The 18,553-nt window shown below is 48.4% G+C and overlaps 1 protein-coding gene across 1 annotated transcript in view; it reads left to right on the forward strand.

Annotated features, from left to right (window-relative positions):
* The window catches only part of LOC106606575 (baculoviral IAP repeat-containing protein 6), a 151,214-nt gene that overhangs the window by 39,311 nt on the left and 93,350 nt on the right, over positions 1 to 18,553 (forward strand). The window contains 32 exon segments of the mRNA XM_014202984.2: positions 72 to 1,598; positions 2,168 to 2,317; positions 2,613 to 2,838; positions 3,192 to 3,352; positions 3,597 to 3,728; positions 3,937 to 4,068; positions 4,520 to 4,686; positions 5,077 to 5,210; positions 7,462 to 7,623; positions 8,428 to 8,559; positions 8,662 to 8,759; positions 8,891 to 9,038; positions 9,205 to 9,338; positions 9,444 to 9,590; positions 9,699 to 9,886; positions 10,127 to 10,429; positions 10,603 to 10,702; positions 10,867 to 10,952; positions 10,954 to 11,082; positions 11,300 to 11,425; positions 11,427 to 11,509; positions 11,684 to 12,030; positions 13,019 to 13,238; positions 13,906 to 14,042; positions 14,187 to 14,324; positions 14,680 to 14,807; positions 15,603 to 15,734; positions 16,069 to 16,284; positions 16,460 to 16,643; positions 16,826 to 16,996; positions 17,620 to 17,753; positions 18,303 to 18,456. Of these exon segments, the coding sequence (XP_014058459.2) occupies positions 72 to 1,598; positions 2,168 to 2,317; positions 2,613 to 2,838; positions 3,192 to 3,352; positions 3,597 to 3,728; positions 3,937 to 4,068; positions 4,520 to 4,686; positions 5,077 to 5,210; positions 7,462 to 7,623; positions 8,428 to 8,559; positions 8,662 to 8,759; positions 8,891 to 9,038; positions 9,205 to 9,338; positions 9,444 to 9,590; positions 9,699 to 9,886; positions 10,127 to 10,429; positions 10,603 to 10,702; positions 10,867 to 10,952; positions 10,954 to 11,082; positions 11,300 to 11,425; positions 11,427 to 11,509; positions 11,684 to 12,030; positions 13,019 to 13,238; positions 13,906 to 14,042; positions 14,187 to 14,324; positions 14,680 to 14,807; positions 15,603 to 15,734; positions 16,069 to 16,284; positions 16,460 to 16,643; positions 16,826 to 16,996; positions 17,620 to 17,753; positions 18,303 to 18,456 (6,426 nt within the window).

Raw genomic sequence — 18,553 nt, forward strand, 5'->3', positions numbered from 1 at the left:
CTCCGTAGACTTTCTAGGTATCCGTATGTTGAGCTATCGCATTTTATTTTTGTCCCCCCTCCTGTTCCCAGGCCACCCATCCCAGAGGGAGAGCATGGAGGTGAGCCTGGGCGTGACAGCACTCAGCGTCCTGCAGCAGCCAGAGAAGCTCCAGTGGGAGGTGGTGGCCAGCGTGTTGGAGGACACCGTCAAGGACCTGGAGGAGCTGGGGGCTAACCCTTCCCTGGCCCAGGCCAAGGCCGACAAGGCCAAGGAGAAGCCCGCGGAGCACCACAACATTCCCTTCCCCTGCCTTCTGGCTGGAGGCCTGCTCAGCTACCGCTCTGCCGCCGGCTCCCCGCTTGCCGCCCCACCCCCTTCCTCCGCCCGCCGCACCATGGACGGCCCCCTCAGGACTCAGGGCCCCGAGCTCCCCCATGCCGTGCCTGACCAGGGCCCTGTGGAGATGGAGACCTGCAATCCCCCTCCTATGGAGCTGGGTTCTCCAAACCCAGCCGCTCCTGCCGTGCGCAGGACTATGCCCGTGCTCTTGCTCTACAGCATCAAGGAGTCGGAGGAGAAGTCGTCGGGCAAGGTGTTTGCCCAGATGAGCAATCTGATGAGCAAGGGGCTGCACGAGGAGGGCTTCTCCGTTCCGCAGATCATCGAGATGGAGTTCGACACTCACGAGCAGCTGCTGCTCCAGGACCCGCCCATCACCTACATCCAGCAGTTTGCAGACGCTGCCGCAAACCTAGCCGCCCTGGACGGGGACAAGTGGAGCTCGCTGGCGCCGCGGCCCGGAGCCCTGGTGCAGTGTCTGCGGCTGCCCAAGCAGCTGGAGGAGGAGAACCTCTACGTGGACTCCATCACGCCCTGTTCAGACGGCGTGCACTTGCTGGTGGGGCTACAGCCCTGCTCCGTGGAGTCTCTCAGCGCCATCAACCAGGTGGAGGCCCTCAACAACCTTAATCGCCTCCACTCAGCCCTCTGCAGCCGCCGTAAGGGAGAGCTCCAGCCCCTGCCCACACTGGCCAATGGCCACGAGGCCCTTCCCTCCGCCTCTCCCCCTCAGACCCCACTCATCCTGCCCCCCCCTGACCAGCGACAACAGCCGTCCAGGCCCCTGGGAGGCTGTGGCGGTGGGGGCTATCTGGCCCTCTACAAGCTCAACTACTCCACCCGCATTGTCACTCTGGAGGAGGAGCCTGTCAAGGTGCAGCACATCAGAGACCCCCGGGACGCCGTCACCTCCCTCATCCTGCTCCCGCCAGACGTACTGGATGGGAGGGAGGACGACAGCGAGGAGGCCCAGGAGGAGACGCATCGGCGTGGGCTTAAAAACGGCTCTGGCTGCGGCCATGGGTGTGGGCCAGGGACTGGTACTAGCAGCACAGCTGCTCCCAGTAGCACAAAGGTGAAGCAGGTGGACGTGGTCGGACTGGGCCACCTGGTGGTCACCACTCAGGCAGGGTACATCATGATCCTGGACCTGTCCACTTTGGAGGTCCTGGCCAAAGTGGAGCCGCCCAAGAAAGACGGGATAGTGGATGAGATTGACCCTTTCGTCGCAGTCACCTACTGCTCTGGGACTGACCGCCTTTGCGCTTGCACTAAAGGTGAGGACGGCTCCACAATCTTGGCTAGAAATATCTCTTCTTAGATTGCCCAGGTTGTAATGGTGCAGATCATGTTTTACAGTTTTTAATAGTTGTAATATATCTCATAAGTTGGATAGGTGTTTAGTATGTATGATACAACAATGAAAAGGACTGCAGGAAAGTAACCTGCAACGCTGTCTGTGTGTGGCTCACATTGAGCGAGTCCTGGAGAGTGGTATTTTGGGTCTAGAGATGGGGGATGGGCTACTACTGAAGTTTAGATTACATTTTTCCCCCTGAGTCAGATTTGTCTTTGAACATTTGTATTGTGGTCTGACCCACCCGCTGTTTTACAGACTGTGCTGCAGGCTGGCTTTCAACGAAAGCATAAAAGAAACAAGTTGTCATATGATAAAAAAAAAAAATGTTTATTTTATAGAAGGCATGAGTGATTTTTAAGGGGAACAAAGAGGCAGTTGTCGGTGGCCACTTTCTCAGCCTACTGCTTAGACATGTAACTTTTGGATCTATTTCATATTTAGAATGTTTTCATTCTTACTACTGTCATCTAACCCCCCCCCCCCCAGGTGGTGAACTTCACTTCCTTCAAATTGGAGGTGTGTGTGACGATATAGATGACGCTGACATTTTTGTCGATGGCCCAGTTTCGAAAGGGTCTGAACAGCTGTTGGAGGGGACCAAGCCCTCGTCCAACCCCTCAAGCCCAGGGATCACAGGTAGGAGATGCAGACCCCGTTACGCTTCACATCTCTGCTCATTCAATAACGGTCTGCATCCCTGTTTTTGCCTCATTTCACCTTTGTTGGTTATTTAACAGGTGGTGAGAAAACTAGGTAGTCATCGCTTATTGGAACCTTATTTCCATTGAAATCATATGCTGATAGACAACATGATACTGTCCAGACAGTAAAAGCCACAATACATTTTTCACTTTCATAAGTTCTTCATATCCTGTGACTTTTTTTTTTTTTAATTTATTTTTTTACTCTGCCAACCTCCTCTCCCTGTAAGGAGTTGACCTCCTGGTGGACCAAGCGTTGGCCGTGGAGAGCCTGACGTCGCTGGTGGAGCTGACACGCTTCGAGACGCTGACGCCGCGCTTCTCAGCCACGGTGCCGCCCTGCTGGGTGGAGGTGCAGCAGGAGCAGCAGCAGCGCCGCCACCCCCAGCATCTGCACCAGCAGCACCATGGAGATGCCGCCCAGCACACACGCACCTGGAAGCTGCAGAGCGACAGGTACGGACGTGTGGGCGTGACAGGGTGGGTATGGGTGTGGGTAGAATACTTATGGGGTTAGTCACTGAGGCATTTCTCGTAAGTCTGTCCGCGAACGCCACACGCATTAATACGCAAACACGCCATTTCATAATGGCTGTACATTTTGTATGTTCTCACACACTAGAAATTCCTCATTGAGGACTACATCTACATGTGGATTTTAACGTTGAACTTCTATGTTGACATAATCTCACAAGCTCCTATTGAAAACAAAAGTAGCCTAGGATATGTTGACTTTTTTTTAAGACTAGGAAGAAGAATCTTATTTGTGTAGATGAATAACGTGGCCATGTTTTCTTTGTGGGTTGTAGCTCCAGCTGGGACGAGCATGTGTTTGAACTGGTCCTTCCCAAGGCCTGCATGGTGGGCCACGTGGACTTCAAGTTCGTCATGAATGCCAACATCACTAACATTCCTCACATCCAGATCACCCTGCTGAAGAACAAGGCCCCAGGTCTGGGCAAGGTCAATGGTGAGGACACTCACCACTATCTCTGTTGCCTTGGCTAATTTTGAAAAGACAGTATCTGGAACATATACTATGAACAGGAGGACTGGTTACCGTAGAGAACTAGCCTTTTGCAGGGAAATATTGACCATATCATTTATGATCATGCATGACATCACATTTTAGTCTTAATTGTAGATGTCCGTGTCTGCCTCTACTGCCTACCGTCTCTCAATTCGTCAAAAGAAATATGTAATTTTCTCTCCAGAGACGGCAGTTGACAGACAGATCTCCTTCCCCCTGTCCCATGTCCTCCATGCCAACGGGGAGAGGAACGGACAGTCGCTTATGCACGACTTCACAGACGACATCCAGTTCATGGACATCGAAGAGACACCAGGTAGGGAGCTGCAGGGACAGGCAGCCAGCGTCGATAGACACTGACTTTTTAAAAACATTTCTCAGCCAGTGTTTGACACTTGATTATTGTGGTTTGCGTCGCCAGATTGTAGATGATTAGCGTTACTGGTGATTTTGAGTGTAAAGCAGCAATCCGAGGGGTTCCTCAGCCAAGCGGAGGTTTCATCACATTGCTCTTCCTCCTCCAGGCTCCAGGCTGTGCACCTTCCTAGAGGACCATAAGGAGGATATCCTGTGTGGTCCCGTGTGGTTGGCCAGTGGTCTGGACCTCTCAGGCCACGCTGGGATGCTTAGCCTCACCAGCCCCAAGCTGGTCAAAGGTAACAGTATCTGCAACATTGAAGAAATCATACAGACTTGAAATCATTGGCCACTTTAATAAATGGATCACTAGTCACTTTAATAATGCCACTTTTAAATAATGTTTACATATCTAACGTCACTCATCTCATATGTATATACTGTATTTTATACTATCTATTGCATCTTGCCTATGCCGCTTTGTCATTGCTCATCCATATATTTATATATACATTTTCTTATTCCATTCCTTTACTTAGATTTGTGTGTATTAGGTAGTTGTTGCGGAATTGTTAGATATTGCTGCACTGTCGGAACTAGAAGCTACATTCGCAATAACAAGATTTGATTTGATGGCCATTTGTGTCCTCAGAACGTTTTGCTGTGAATCCACTCCTCCCAGTCTATGTACGTATTGTATGTTAGATTTTTTTCAGTGGCCTTTCTGCTGGTTTGTCCCCCTCCCTGCAGGCATGGCCGGGGGCAAGTACCGCTCATTCCTGGTGCACATCAAGGCGGTGAGCGACAAGGGCATGGAAGAGAGTCCCAGGCCGGTGATGAGGATGCCCATTGCCAAGCCCCAGAGCAGCAAGGGCCATTCCCTCTCCACCCTGCTGCAGAGGGCACAGGCCACCAAGGTACAGAGGGCAAACCATTGGGAGAACAAATGCAATTTTACATCAAAGCTGTTTATTTCAGGAGTCTTTCTCTGCACACCTGAGGCATTTGTGACTGATGGTGCAGTTGTGTAATGGAGTTGTGTAAGTTGAGTGCATGAATAGCCTTGACTGTAGCTTTCTCATTTGTCTCCATCTGGTGGGAGAGTAGTGCCATTGCCAGGTTCTCAGTGATAAGTTGAAGGTGTCAAATTGCTTTGATGTGGCTTCCTCATACCAGCAAAATCCCAGCAACATCCCTTTCTTGAAGGAGAACATTTTCTCTCCATTAGTTTATAGCTCTAGAATTTGGTCCTCTCTGGTGTTGTACTGTTATCTGTTTTTTCTAAATAGGTTGTGTCTCCCATTTAGGAAAAGGCCTCAACTTCCAAAGCAGATTCTCCAGCTCAGTCGAAGAAACCTGACAACCTCCGAGGGTGCGACCTTCTCCAGGAGGTGTCCGTCACAATCAGAAGGTTTAAGAAGACGTCAATACCAAAAGAAAGGTTTGGCGCTTTCCTTAGTGCCTTTGTGTCACCAAAACACTTAACTATTGTAGAATCCCAACACTTTAATCAAATGCTTTATTTTCTCATCTTGCACTGTATATACTCAGAGCATGCACTGACCAACTGGCAAGTGTCTTCACTGACATTTTCAACCTCTCCCCGCCTGTAATACCTACATGTTTCAAGCAGACCACCATAGTCCCTGTGCCCAAGAATGCCAAGGTAACCTGTCTAAATGGCTATCTGTACTCATGAAATGCTTTGAAAGGCTGGTTATGGCTCACTTCAACCCCCTCATCCAGACACTCTGGACACCACTCCAATTCGCTTACCGCCCCAACAGATCCACAGATTATGCATTCTGAATTGCACTCCACGCTGCCCTTTCCCGCTTGGACAAAAGGAACACCTACGTGACAATGCTTTTCATTGACTACAGCTCAGCGTTCAATGCCATAGTGCCCTCCAAGTTCATCACTAAGCTAAGGACCCTGGGACTGACACCTCCCTCTGAAACTGGATCCTAGGTGTTGAGGGTAGGCAACGACACATCCGCCACGCTGACCCTCAACACGGGGTGCGTACTTAGTCATCTCCTGTACTCCCTGTTCACCCACGATCAAGTTTGCCGACGACACGACAGTGGTAGGCCAGATCGCCGACGATGAGACGGCAATCTGGTGCCAGGACAACGTCATCAAGACAAAGGAGCTGGTCATGGACTACAGGGAACGGAGCGTGCCCCCATTCGAGCGTGCCCCCATTCACACTGACGGGGCTGCAGTGGAGCGGGTCGAAGAGCTTCAAGTTCCCCGGTGTAAACATCACAGAAGATCTATCTTGATCCAAACACCCCAACACAGTCGCGGAGAGGGCACGACAATGCTTCTTTGAAAATATTTTACATGGGCCCTCAGATCCACGAAGTTCTATCGCTGCACCATTGAGAGCATCCCGACTGGCTGCATCAACGCTTGTTATGGCAGCTGCTTGGCATTCGGCTGCAAGGCGCTACAGAGGGTAGTGCGTTCGACCAAGTACATTACTGGGGTCGAGCTTCCTGCCATTCAGGACCTCTATACCTGGCGGTGTCAGAGGAAGGCCCTAAAAATTGTCAGACTCCAGCCACCCAAGTCATAGACTGTTCTCTCTGCTACTGCACGGCAAAGGCTACCGGTGCACAAAGGATTGGAACCAACAGGACCCTCAACAGTTTCTTACCCCAAGCCATAACACTGTTAAATAATTATCTAACTAGTTAAACAAATAGCGACCCGGACTATCTGCATTGACCTTTTTTGCACTCGCATTTTTGACTCATCACATACGCTGCAGCTACTGTTTACGATCTGTCACTTTATTCCTAGTTATACACTGAGAGTATAAAACATTAAGGACACCTTTCTAATATTGAGTTGCACCCTCCCTTTTGCCCTCAGAACATTCTCAATTCGTTGGGGCATGGACTCTACAAGGTGTCCAGCGTTCCACAGGGATGCTGGCCCATGTTGACTCCAGTGCTTCCCACAGTTGTCAAGTTGGCTGGATGTCCTTTGGAGTGGTGGACCGTTCTTGATGCACACAGGAAACTGTTGAACGTGAAAAACCCAGCAGCGTTACAGTTCTTGACACAACCGGTGTGCCTGGCACCTGCAGCCTTATCCCGTTCAAAGGCACTTACAATATTGTCTTACCCGTTCAACGTCTGAATGGCACACATACACAATCCATGTCTCAAGGCTTGCAAATCATTATTTAACCCGTCCTCTCCCCTTCATCTACACTGATTTTGAAGTGGTTTTAACAATTGAAATCAATAAGGGATCATAGCTTTCGCCTGGATTTACCTGGTCAGTCTGTCATGGAAAGAGCAGGTGTCCTTAATGTTTTGTACACTCAGTGTATGTACATATCTACCTCAATTACCTCGTAATGCTACACACAGACTCGATACTGGTACCCCTTATATACAGCAAAGTTATCGTTACTTATTGTGTATCTATTACTTTTATTACCTGTTTTACTTTTCTATTATTTCTCTATTTTCTTTCTCTCTGCATTGTTGGGAAGGGCCCGTAAGTAAGCATTTCACTGTTAGTCCACACCTGTTGTTTACACAGCATGTGACGGAAAGCATTTGTTTTATATTAGGAGAACCGACATGTTTTGATACTCGTTCCACTGTTGCAGTAAAACAATGTTATGTCATGAGAACTAACTGATCCTTCTGTATGTCTGTCTACTCCAGAGTCCAGCGCTGTGCCATGCTGCAGTTCCCAGATTTCCATGAGAAGCTGTTGAACGGGCTGTGTAAGCTGGAAGACAAGGGCCCTGGTACAGAGCACTCCCAGAGCCTTATCCTGGACTGCCTCTGCTGGCTGGCTGGAGTCTATTCCAACGGACCCTGCAGGTGGGGCTAAGAGGATGAAAGTGGGATGTGATATTCATAAAGATACTGAGATCTATGTACTCTTTACTTGCAGTAAAGAAACCGTTGGAATTTCGATCAAAATAATGGAAATGCCCCCCCCCCCCCATGGGAGATGGATCCAGACTCTCCTCATTGACACCCCTCAAAATGTATCAAATCAAATGTATTTATATAGCCCTTCTTACATCAGCTGATATCTGAAAGTGCTGTACAGAAACCCAGCCTAAAACCCCAAACAGCAAGCACTGCAGGTGTAGAAGCACGGTTAGCAGACTTTTAGGCTATAGTTTGTGTATTTAACGCTACGCTAGGGTAAAAATCAGAGTATAATGCTTGTATGAATGTCAACCCCAATACAGTTCGTCATCGACGCCAATCAACTGTGTTACACTTAAAAACTGCATCTACCACCACAGAATTATATATGGCTAGCTATGCTACCAGCTTATACAAACAGGAGTTAGCATTTAGCAGAATCTTTTTTCGAATCCCGAAAAGGACAACTTCTAAATATTATGCAGCTAAATATATCAATCTAATTTTAGTAACCACATTGCCTGTGAGACCACTAAAATGGTGACTGATTTTGACGAATAGCCCCAGATTTTTTAGAAGGGCCTCCAACGACGTGTCCTCGCGCAATCCACCACGGGTTTTCTTCCGTTGTTCCTTTAGCGCATGTATATGGCTCTGAGATGAGAGATTATTAGCATTCTGATGCAGGGAGCACTGTACTGTGTTTGGTCACGTATCAACATTTTGTGTTTGTTGTTTTCCTTCCAGCCTGAGAGAAGGAAAGGAGGCTATGCTAACGAAAACAAGGAAACGGCTGACCGACATTGTGCGGGTGTGTTTTTTTGAGGCTGGACGGAGTATAGCCCACAAATGCGCCCGCTTTCTTGCACTTTGTATTAGGTGAGTTAGGCTTTTCATGACTGTTGCGACTTCGTTTCGTGACCCGTACTCTTTCATACTCTTGTGCGACGTGGTAGGTGTAACTTGTTTTTACGTCGTCAGTAATGGAAAAGGGGAACCCAGTCAGCAGGGCTTTGGCGTGGGTCTACTGAAGGCTCTGCTGGACAATATGCCTTACTTGCCCGCAGCAGCAACAGGTGGTGAGTATAACTGACGTTCTTCCACAATTTTATCTCTGAGCACGGATAGAGGGCTTCTGCATTGTCAGCAGCATTGTTTTGGAAGTGCGTGGTTTTGCAAGGCATGTGTCATAAGATTCTCTCACTCTCAGGGTCGGTGTTCTGGTACTTTGTGCTGCTGAACTATGTGAAGGATGAGGACCTGGCAGGCTGCAGCACGGCCTGTGCCTCTCTGCTCACAGCAGTCTCCCGGCAACTGCAGGACCGACTCACTCCCCTGGAGGCTTTGCTACAGACCAGGTAGGCCTATTCACCCTGTAGCGTCCATACGCCCCAATCAGGACCTAAAGAAACCAAAAAGCACTAGCGGTAATGTTGTGATTAGACTACCATAAAAGCTAGTTTGTGTTGAACCCAGCTTGCCTCTTTCTATTGTAATGCTCTGTACCGTGTCTCTCCTCCCCAGATACGGCCTGTACAGTTCCCCCTTCGACCCTGTGCTGTTTGACCTGGAAGTCAGCGGCTCCTCCTGTAAGAATGCCTTCAACAGCAGCATCGGCGTCCAATCTGACGAGATTGACCTTTCTGAAATTCTCTCAGGTTTGCACCACATTCCACCTTATTGCTTACACCTATCCAATCCCTTCAAGAACTATCAGGAAATAAATGTTGGTCTGGGCTGTACTGTGTGTGTGTCTCTTGCAGGGAACGGTAAGGTAAGCAGCTGTGCGGCGGCCGAGGGCAGCTTCACGGCCCTCACCGGGCTCCTGGAGGTGGAGCCACTGCACTTTACCTGCATCTCCACCAGCGACGGAACCAGGGTGGAGAGGGACGACGCAAGCATGTTCACAGGTACCTAACTCACCTTTTTTACATCCGGAAACATTAAACACGGGCATCGTCACGTTTCTTCCTCAGGGATTTTGAGTGACGCTCCTGACCTTTGCCCTCTCCTCCCAGTGAGCACGTTTGGGGTCACCCCAGCAGTGGGTGGCCTGTCGGCGGGCACGGTGGGCGAGGCGTCTACGGCGCTGAGCTCTGCCGCCCAGGTGGCTCTGCAGTCGCTGTCCCACGCCATGGTGTCTGCAGAGCAGCAGCTGCAGGTGCTCCAGGAGAAACAGCAGCAGCTGCTCAAACTGCAGCAACAGGTCAGGGACTCCAGCACCCGTAGTAGCACCGACATGTCCCGACACCTGTATGCACGCCCATACGCTTGCACAAAGGCACAGACATACAATCATGTACTCACACATGCGCATGCGTACAGTCTTATCTAAGCCCTTATTTACCAATACGCACGTATACAAAGATCCTATGTCAGACTTCATGTAGCCGTGTGTTGACTGTTTCCTGTTTAGCCGAGTAGTAATCCTGTGTGTTCGGAACAGAAGGCCAAGCTGGAGGCAAAGCTGCACCAGACCACGTCAGCAGCAGCTGCGGCCTCCGGCGTAGGGCCCATCCACAACTCTGTGCCTTCCAGCACCCCTGGCTTCTTCATCCACCCCTCTGACGTCATCCCCCCGACGCCCAAGACCACCCCGCTGTTCATGACGCCCCCGCTCACCCCGCCCAACGAGGCGGTGTCGGCAGCCATCAGTGTGGAGCTGGCCCAGCTCTTCCCCGGCTCCATGATGGATCCACCGCCCGTAAACCTGGCCGCGCACAACAAGAACAGCCAGAAAGCCAAGACGGTCAGTAACGTGGACAATTCTCAATAGCTCATAGCACAGCAGTTATGTTATGTGGGCTTTACATGAACACCAAGGGATTTTTGTTACATTGGGTCAAATAATGCAAACTATTTCAATTAAGTTTGTTTGACTACCTGTTTTGACTGAAAAGCGTCTGTGTTTGTTTGTTCCAGAATCCTATGGGCAGCGGTCTGGCTTTGGTCATCTCTCAAGCCTCTCACTTCCTCCAGCCTCCTCCGCAACAGTCCATCATTATCGAGCGCATGCACTCTGGTAAGTACACTTACTTTTTTTGTGTCTCTTTGACTTGGTCAACAGTTGTAACTTTTTCAACTCAAAAGGATATATCGCGAGTAGATGACAAATGGGGATTCATTTGGGATGTAGCCAAGTTGTTTAGGTGTGCTCTTGTGTGTAAATATCTCCTCTTGTCCCAGGAGCGCGGAGGTTTGTGACGCTCGACTTCGGTCGCCCCGTGCTGCTGACCGACGCTCTGATCCCCACCTGTGGGGACCTGGCCTCCCCTGTCCATCGACATCTGGACGCTGGGGGAGGAGGTGGATGGACGCAGGCTGGTAGTGGCCACAGACATCAGCACCCACTCCCTCATCCTGCACGACCTGTTGCCACCCCCTGTCTGCCGCTTCATGAAGGTCAGTGGCATTTGGTGCATTCTCTGAAGATTTATTTTGCCCCCCCCCCATTTCACAGGTTAGAGTAAGTATCTGAACTGTAAGATCGCCAAAGAGAAATACCTTTTTTATTTTGTTCGTTTTTTTGGTGAGCATTCTGTGAAAGAAATCACTGTGCTTAACAGCAACCATTTCTCCACACCTTAAACTGTCAATCCCACCCACCTACGCCCAACAGATCACTGTGATTGGGCGTTATGGCAGCACAAACGCCCGGGCCAAGATCCCATTGGGCTTCTACTATGGTCACACCTACATCCTGCCCTGGGAGAGCGAGCTGAAGCTGATGCACGACCCCCTGAGGGGGGGAGTGTGAGGCGGCCAGCCAGCCTGACGTGCACCAGCACCTGGCCATGATGGTGGCCCTGCAGGAGGACATCCAGTGCAGGTCAGAGGTCGTACTATCCCAATAGTTTGCTCACTGATTGTCTGATTTAGTGAGTCAAGGAGTAGCAAGGGTTTTATGTGACATACTTGACATAGCCATGGTAGTCCAGAATCAATATATAGGAAAACTGTATACATAAGCTGCGTGCCCAGTTGACTCTCCATCTTTCTCTAGGTACAACCTGGCGTGCCACCGGCTAGAGACGTTACTCCAGAACATCGACCTGCCTCCTCTCAACAGTGCCAACAACGCCCAGTATTTCCTGCGAAAGCCCGACAAGGCGGTGGAGGAGGACTCGCGGGTCTTTTCGGCCTACCAGGACTGTATTCAGCTGCAGCTGCAGCTCAACCTGGCCCACCACGCCGTTCAGAGACTCCGCGTGTCCCTAGGGGCCGGGCGCAAGGTCCTGCCGGAACCCTACGACCCCCGGGAGCTCATCCAGAACTCATCCACCGAGCAGCTGAGAAGCATTATCCGATACCTGCTGGACACCCTGCTCAGCCTGCTGCACTCCAACAACGGTGAGATGTCTGGGAGGGCCACAGGGTCTGTATCAGGGATGGGGGTCTAGTTTTCTGACTGTATCCCGTATTCATACATCTCTGTTGGCCTAGCTTCAAACCAATATCATCCTTTACCCGATTGTCCGTTGTCCTCACAACATCCCGAGAGGACATTGGGTATTGTCTTTCTGTGTCTGATCTGCTTGGTTTTCCCCTTGCAAAAGCCTAAAGCATTTTTGACGTTATAGCCGTGGTTGAGCATTCATTATTATTTCAAGCGATGGGAACGTTTTTTAAATTTTTTATTCATTCTTACATCTTTTTAGGAATCAATAATTTTCTCTGCCCTCACTTGCCTTTTGAATTGAAAAAGCATACATATTTAATGTTTTCTATCATATTCTCACAAGCCATTCTGTATCGTCTCCTTGGAAAAAGTTGCACTTGGATAACTCTCTTTTTAAAGTTGTTCAAAGTTAACCGAAAGCCCACGGCGCTGTTATAAGTGTGCTTAACAATCTCCTTCTCTCACCCATCAAATAAATCCCCACTGATGCTCCCCAGCAGCTCGTCATACAGTTTCATCAGTCTCCTCTCGTGAAAGACAATAATGGATTACCCTCTTGCTGCTGGTGCTGCCTGGCTTTATACCTGCACTGCCTCTGTACCCTCAGTGAATTCCAATGGGCCCTGTTTACAGCAGTGGAAATAAGCCTTTATATTTCTAACCTTTTTTTTTTTACTGTTGAAGGCTATTTGATTTAGTCAAGTGCGTTTTGCTATTAAATGTTTTGGGCCGTCACTTGGTTTTTACCCCTCTGTTGCGATTTCCCCTCCATTATTTAACATACCTTCTCAGTGGATCTCTGTCCTTGGTACAGTATTTATTTATTTTTTGCCTGTTTTTCTCCGCCTCCAGCTTTCCCTGTCTCTCATTTGACCTCCACCTCTCACTTGCTTCTTGTGTTCTATTATGCTCACTCTCTCTCCTTGTTCTTCCCTCTAGGGCACGCAGTCCCGTCCGTTCTGCAGAGCACGTTCCACGCGCATGCCTGCGAGGAGCTCTTCAAGCACCTATGCATTAGTGGCACGCCCAAGATCCGTCTGCACGCTGGCCTGCTGCTAGTGCAGCTGTGTGGAGGGGAGCGCTGGTGGGGCCAGTTCCTCTCCAACGTCCTGCAGGAACTGTACAACTCCGAGCAGCTGCTCATCTTCCCCCAGGACAGGTGGGCTTTTACGATTCGTCCGAGGAGCTATATCTATCCACTAGTGATGCAGGGAAAAATCCAGTAGTTAAATATCGGGATATTGTTTTTGACGATATATCATTTTGACAATATCGCAATATTATTTTTGCGCTAGTTTGCTCTACCTGCATCAAATCTCCAGTATTTTTCCTTCATAGCTTCTTCTCTGTCTTTTTAAATAAGGAGCCCATTCGTTTTCTCAGCACTTTGACTGATCAAAAGTCATTTTCTCGTGGCGCTCTCTTGTCCCTCGGCAGCAGACATATGGTGAGCAATATGTTTGGAACACCGAATCACAATATCGAATCGCAATGCATATAGAATCGTGAAAATCGCAATGCGTGTTGTATCGGCACCTAAGTATCGCCATAATATCGTATTGTGGGGTCCCTGGCAATTCCCAGCCCTACGATCCACTTCAGTCCTTTATTTAGATTGACCACCACACTGACAAACAGTAGCTCCTTGGACACAACATAAACCGACTACTGCCCATTTGAAATTGGATTCCATAGAGATAACTGTTTGTTATCACGTGATGATACTAATGGGTTTGAATGTATCAGAAGCACCCATCCAGACTTATGGACTTTTGTGTTTTACCATGTTTCCGGAGATTGACCGTGTCCTCTGTGTCTTCCCTCAGAGTCTTCATGCTCCTGTCCTGCATCGGGCAAAGATCTCTGAGCAACAGCGGTGTGCTGGAGGGGCTGCTCAACCTGCTGGACAGCTTGCTGTCCCCTCTACAGCAGCCCCGGTCAGCTACCCAGCGCAGGACTGAAGGTGGGCTAGCCGGAGGGTCCCTGGGCTGGGGCTGGCAGCAGGGATGGGGGGCTGGGGGGCTCCCTGGCCCCAGCACCAACACCGGCCTCCCTGGACCATGGACTCAACCAGCAGCCTATGAGTGTGTGTCTGTGTGTGCGGCAGGTGTGTTGGACGTCCCCATGATCAGCTGGGTGGTGATGCTTGTGTCACGACTGCTGGACTACGTGGCCAGCGTGGAGGATGAGGCGTCTGCAGGCAAGAAGCACCAGGGAGGGAAGGAGAGGGAGCGCACCTTCACAGGTAGTGTAGTGTAGGCTAGTGCGGTGTAGCTCTCGGATGAGATCTGGTACTGATGATTTATGAGGTCAAGAAATCCCAAAAGTGATCTTGTTTTGTCCACCCGATTTCCCCTTTTTTGACTTATGCATGTGGCTTTTCTCATTTTCTTTAGCCTTGTGTGAGTGACGTTATAGGCTTAGGAGAAACCTTATTCTATTACCCTTGGTTTTGAGTGGCTATAAAGTTAAGTTATTACAATATTTCTTCAGTTTTGATCGCCATGAATCCTTTTAACAGGGTAATGCATATTGATTTGGAACCCAAAACACAAGTCTAACATGCCTTTTTTCCGTCTCTCTCACCCCAATGAATCAAGGTAATCAGTGGAGCTTTATAAATAACAGCCTCCAGTCCTCCAGCTCCAACAGATCAACCAAAGGCAACAGCAGCCTGGACCGTCTGTACTCCCGCAAGATCCGCAAACAGCTGGTGCACCACAAACAGGTAAATGTGTCCAAATCCAACATTTGTTCCATCTCAAAAACGTCAGGGAGTTGTGTATCTGCCATGTTTTTTCATACCTCATAAATCTGTATTCGTCACAATTATGGGATTCTCCAGTGGTGGATAAAGTACCCAATTTGTCGTACTTGAGTAAAAATAAAGATGTCTTAATTGAAAATGACTCGAGAAACTGTGAAAGTCAGCCAGTAAAATACCTACTTGAGTAAAAGTCTAAAAGTATTTGGTTTTAAATATACTTAAGTATCAAAAGTAAATGTAATTGCTAAAATATAGTTAAGTATAAAAAAATAAGTGTAAATCATTTCAAACTCCTTATATTATGCAATCCAGACAACACAATTTAAAAAATGTTTTATTTACGGATAGCTCGGGGCACACTCCAACACGTCATTTACAAACAAAGCATTTGTGTTTAGTGAGTCCACCAGATCTGAGGCAGTAGGGATGACCAGGGATGTTCTCTTGATAAGTGTGTGAATTGGACCATTTTCCTGTCCCGCTAAACATTCAAAATGTATCAAATATTTTGCGTGCCAGGAAAAATGTATGGAGTAAAAAGTACACTTGTTTTCTTTTAAGAATGTAGTGAAGTAAAAGTTGTCAAATATAAAGTACAGATAGCCCAAAAAACAAGTTTAAGTAGTACTTTAAAGTATTTTTACTTGAGTACTTTACACCACTGGGATTCTCCTTATTAATGGCTTCGCATGACGTCTCTGCATGTTGTAGATGGTCTGTGCTGTGTTTATATTTATCATGCCCTTTTCATTGTAGCAGTTAAATCTATTGAAGGCAAAACAGAAAGCTTTGGTGGAGCAAATTGAGAAGGAGAAGATCCAGAGCAACAAAAGCTCCTCATACAAACTGCTGGTGGAGCAGGCCAAGCTGAAACAGGCCACATCCAAGGTGAGGATTTCAGAATATCTGAAAAGGAAAGCTTTCTGTTTTGACTGATCAATCTGGAAATGGAATGACTAAGAATTAAGTAATTCTATTTCTATGCTTTTTCTCATCTTGGGAACACAGGAATATAAAGTAAAATATCCTCAACACTGCATGTTTTGGGGCCAACTTTCACAAGTTACGACAGATCTGCATACACTTAAGCATAACTTCTGTACCAAACACACTCACACGGGTTACAAGTATGCTAGTTTCAATAGGGATCGATGAAACCATGTGTATTCATCGACTTCCCCTGCCTGACATTTGCCTCTCCATCTCTCTCTCGCTCTGGCAGCACTTTAAGGACCTGATCCGTCTGAGGCGTACAGCCGAGTGGCCTCGCTCCACCCTGGACACAGAGGCCACCGCTGCCAAGGAGCCCCCTGAGGTGGAGCCTCTGCCCTTCACCCTGGCCCATGAGCGCTGCATCTCCGTGGTACAGAAACTGGCCCTCTTCCTCCTCTCCATGGACTTCACCTGCCACGCAGACCTCCTGCTGTTCGTCTGCAAGGTATGCACAGCCACAACTTCAAGTTCAGTTGAATAGAGGGCACACTTGATGTTACCACTACTACTACCACCACGACTACTGCTGGCGAAGATGGATTTGGTTGGCTCTAAATGGCTACTTAACTTTGTGACAAAGTATCCATTTATGCTGATCACTGTCTGATTTGACTTTGCAGGTCTTGGCCAGGATAGCCAATGCCACCAGGCCCACCATCCACCTGTGTGAGGTGGTGTCGGAGCACCAGCTGGAGCGTCTGCTGCTGCTGCTGGTGGGGACAGACTTCAACAGGGGCGACATCTCCTGGGGAGGTGCCTGGGCCCAGTACTCCCTCACCTGCATGCTGCAGGACATCCTGGCAGGTAGGGGGTGCTGCTACAATTCAATTCACTCTTCAATTCACACTTCATTGTGAACTCTGTTTTCCAGAAAAAGCTGGTATTCAAGAGAACAATGGATTTGGGGATTCCTTGCATTGCTGGGAGTCTGGTCATTTTGATTTCTCCCAGCACTAACCTTGTCCTGTCCTGTCCCCTCTCCTCAGGGGAGTTGCTGTCCCCAGGGTCCCTGGATGGTATGGACGAGGGGGCGGTGGGTGAGGAGGCAGGGGCATCGTCGTCCTCAGCAGGGATAGACTCTGACTCCCTGGCCCAGCCCACCCCCATCCCCCAGGTGGAGACCATCGACGAGGCCCTGGTCCCGGATATCATCGCAGGTACTCCTGGGACCTCATCTGTTTTCCAAAGTGCGTTGGTAGGCCCGTCCTTGACAACATTTTACACATGGACCCCACCTCCCCCAAATGGATGCATTTGTGTTAAATTGTTTTTCTTTTTTTCCCCTTTTAGCTAGCTGCATGTTTATTTTTGTATTTGATTTCAGTTTTTTTTTTAAAAGGAGACTATTGAGAGCTTCTCTAACCAGTTTAATTCTGAGTGGACTGTTTGCCTTTTGGAGGGGGAGTTCAAACAGTGTATCTTCATTGCCTATTAGATATCCAGACGTTTCAAGGGGGGGCTGGTTATTTTCTTTAAGACTACGGGGATTTAATCTGTAAAAATGATGCACTACTTCATGGTACTGTCACAAATCTTCATTCCCAAGACGACATCAATGATTTACACAAAAGCACTTATATCACGTCTGAATTTTGGCTAAAGTTGTCAGATTGCTGATTTAGTGGGCAAACATCCATTGCTTGGACTCCCTCTCAACTGCAGAAAGAAATGTTTGTAGGCCTTAAAATTGCCTAGTGACTTCCTAAAAGAAGGCCTCTGTGAGTTTGCTGTTTTTAGTGTGCTTGCTTGGCAATATTAAAGCTCTTTTCGTTATCCGAAGGTGCTCCCTCTCTGTCATCTTTGGAAAAAGATAAAGACATTGACTTTGACTTGCTACAAGACCTCATGGATGTTGATATTGATCCTTTAGATATTGATTTGGAAAAAGATCCCCTCGCCGCCAAAGTCTTTAAGGTACGTCATTTACTTGACTCACCTTTTTCCTGTTCCACTCCCCTCTCCATGCTCTCTTGCATTTCCGTTGTTTTTCCTGTTCCACTCCCCTCTCCATGCTCTCTTGCATTTCCGTTGAGTTCAGTATTGACACAATCACCTCGGGTTAGTACATGAACTTAAATGAACCCCGCTGATCAATGATGTAGCTATACAAACTTCAAACCATAGTGTTCAACCTCTTCTCACAATGCATTTTTTTTTGTAGATAATATGTAATACAAAGTTCTGCAGTCGTATTGAATCCCTCCCCAACACCACCTCCCTCTTAGCCTTGCACTCTAATTACTCAGAAACGTTCCAATTTAACTCCATTCAGGCATTTTGAGTCTCAAAGCAATGTTGTGTATGTAGACCCAATCAATCAAACTTGGGGACGTATTTCTCCTCTTCACTCCACCATTGCATGCAAAAGAATGTCGTGTTAATGTGCATGTAATATTATACCGGTAGCTAGGATCTGACAAGAATGACTGCATTTGCGTTTCTCTTGTCTCTCTCTTCCTACAGCCTATTAGCAGCACCTGGTATGACTACTGGGGTGCTGACTATGGCACTTACGGTTACAACCCCTACATAGGGGGAGTAGGGATTGCTGTGTCCAAGCCCCCGGTTGCTGTCGAAAAGCCTGGCTCTCAGAGTCTCTCTGTGTCTGTGTCGCAAGGTAAGGGCTCATTATTAGAATTTTTTTTGTATCCGGATATCAGCTCCCAAACTGGATTCCACACTTCTGCTTCTTTGTATTCTAGCGTGTTCCATGC

Source organism: Salmo salar, chromosome ssa01, assembly GCF_905237065.1.
Source record: "Salmo salar chromosome ssa01, Ssal_v3.1, whole genome shotgun sequence".
Classification (NCBI taxonomy): Eukaryota; Metazoa; Chordata; class Actinopteri; order Salmoniformes; family Salmonidae; genus Salmo; species Salmo salar.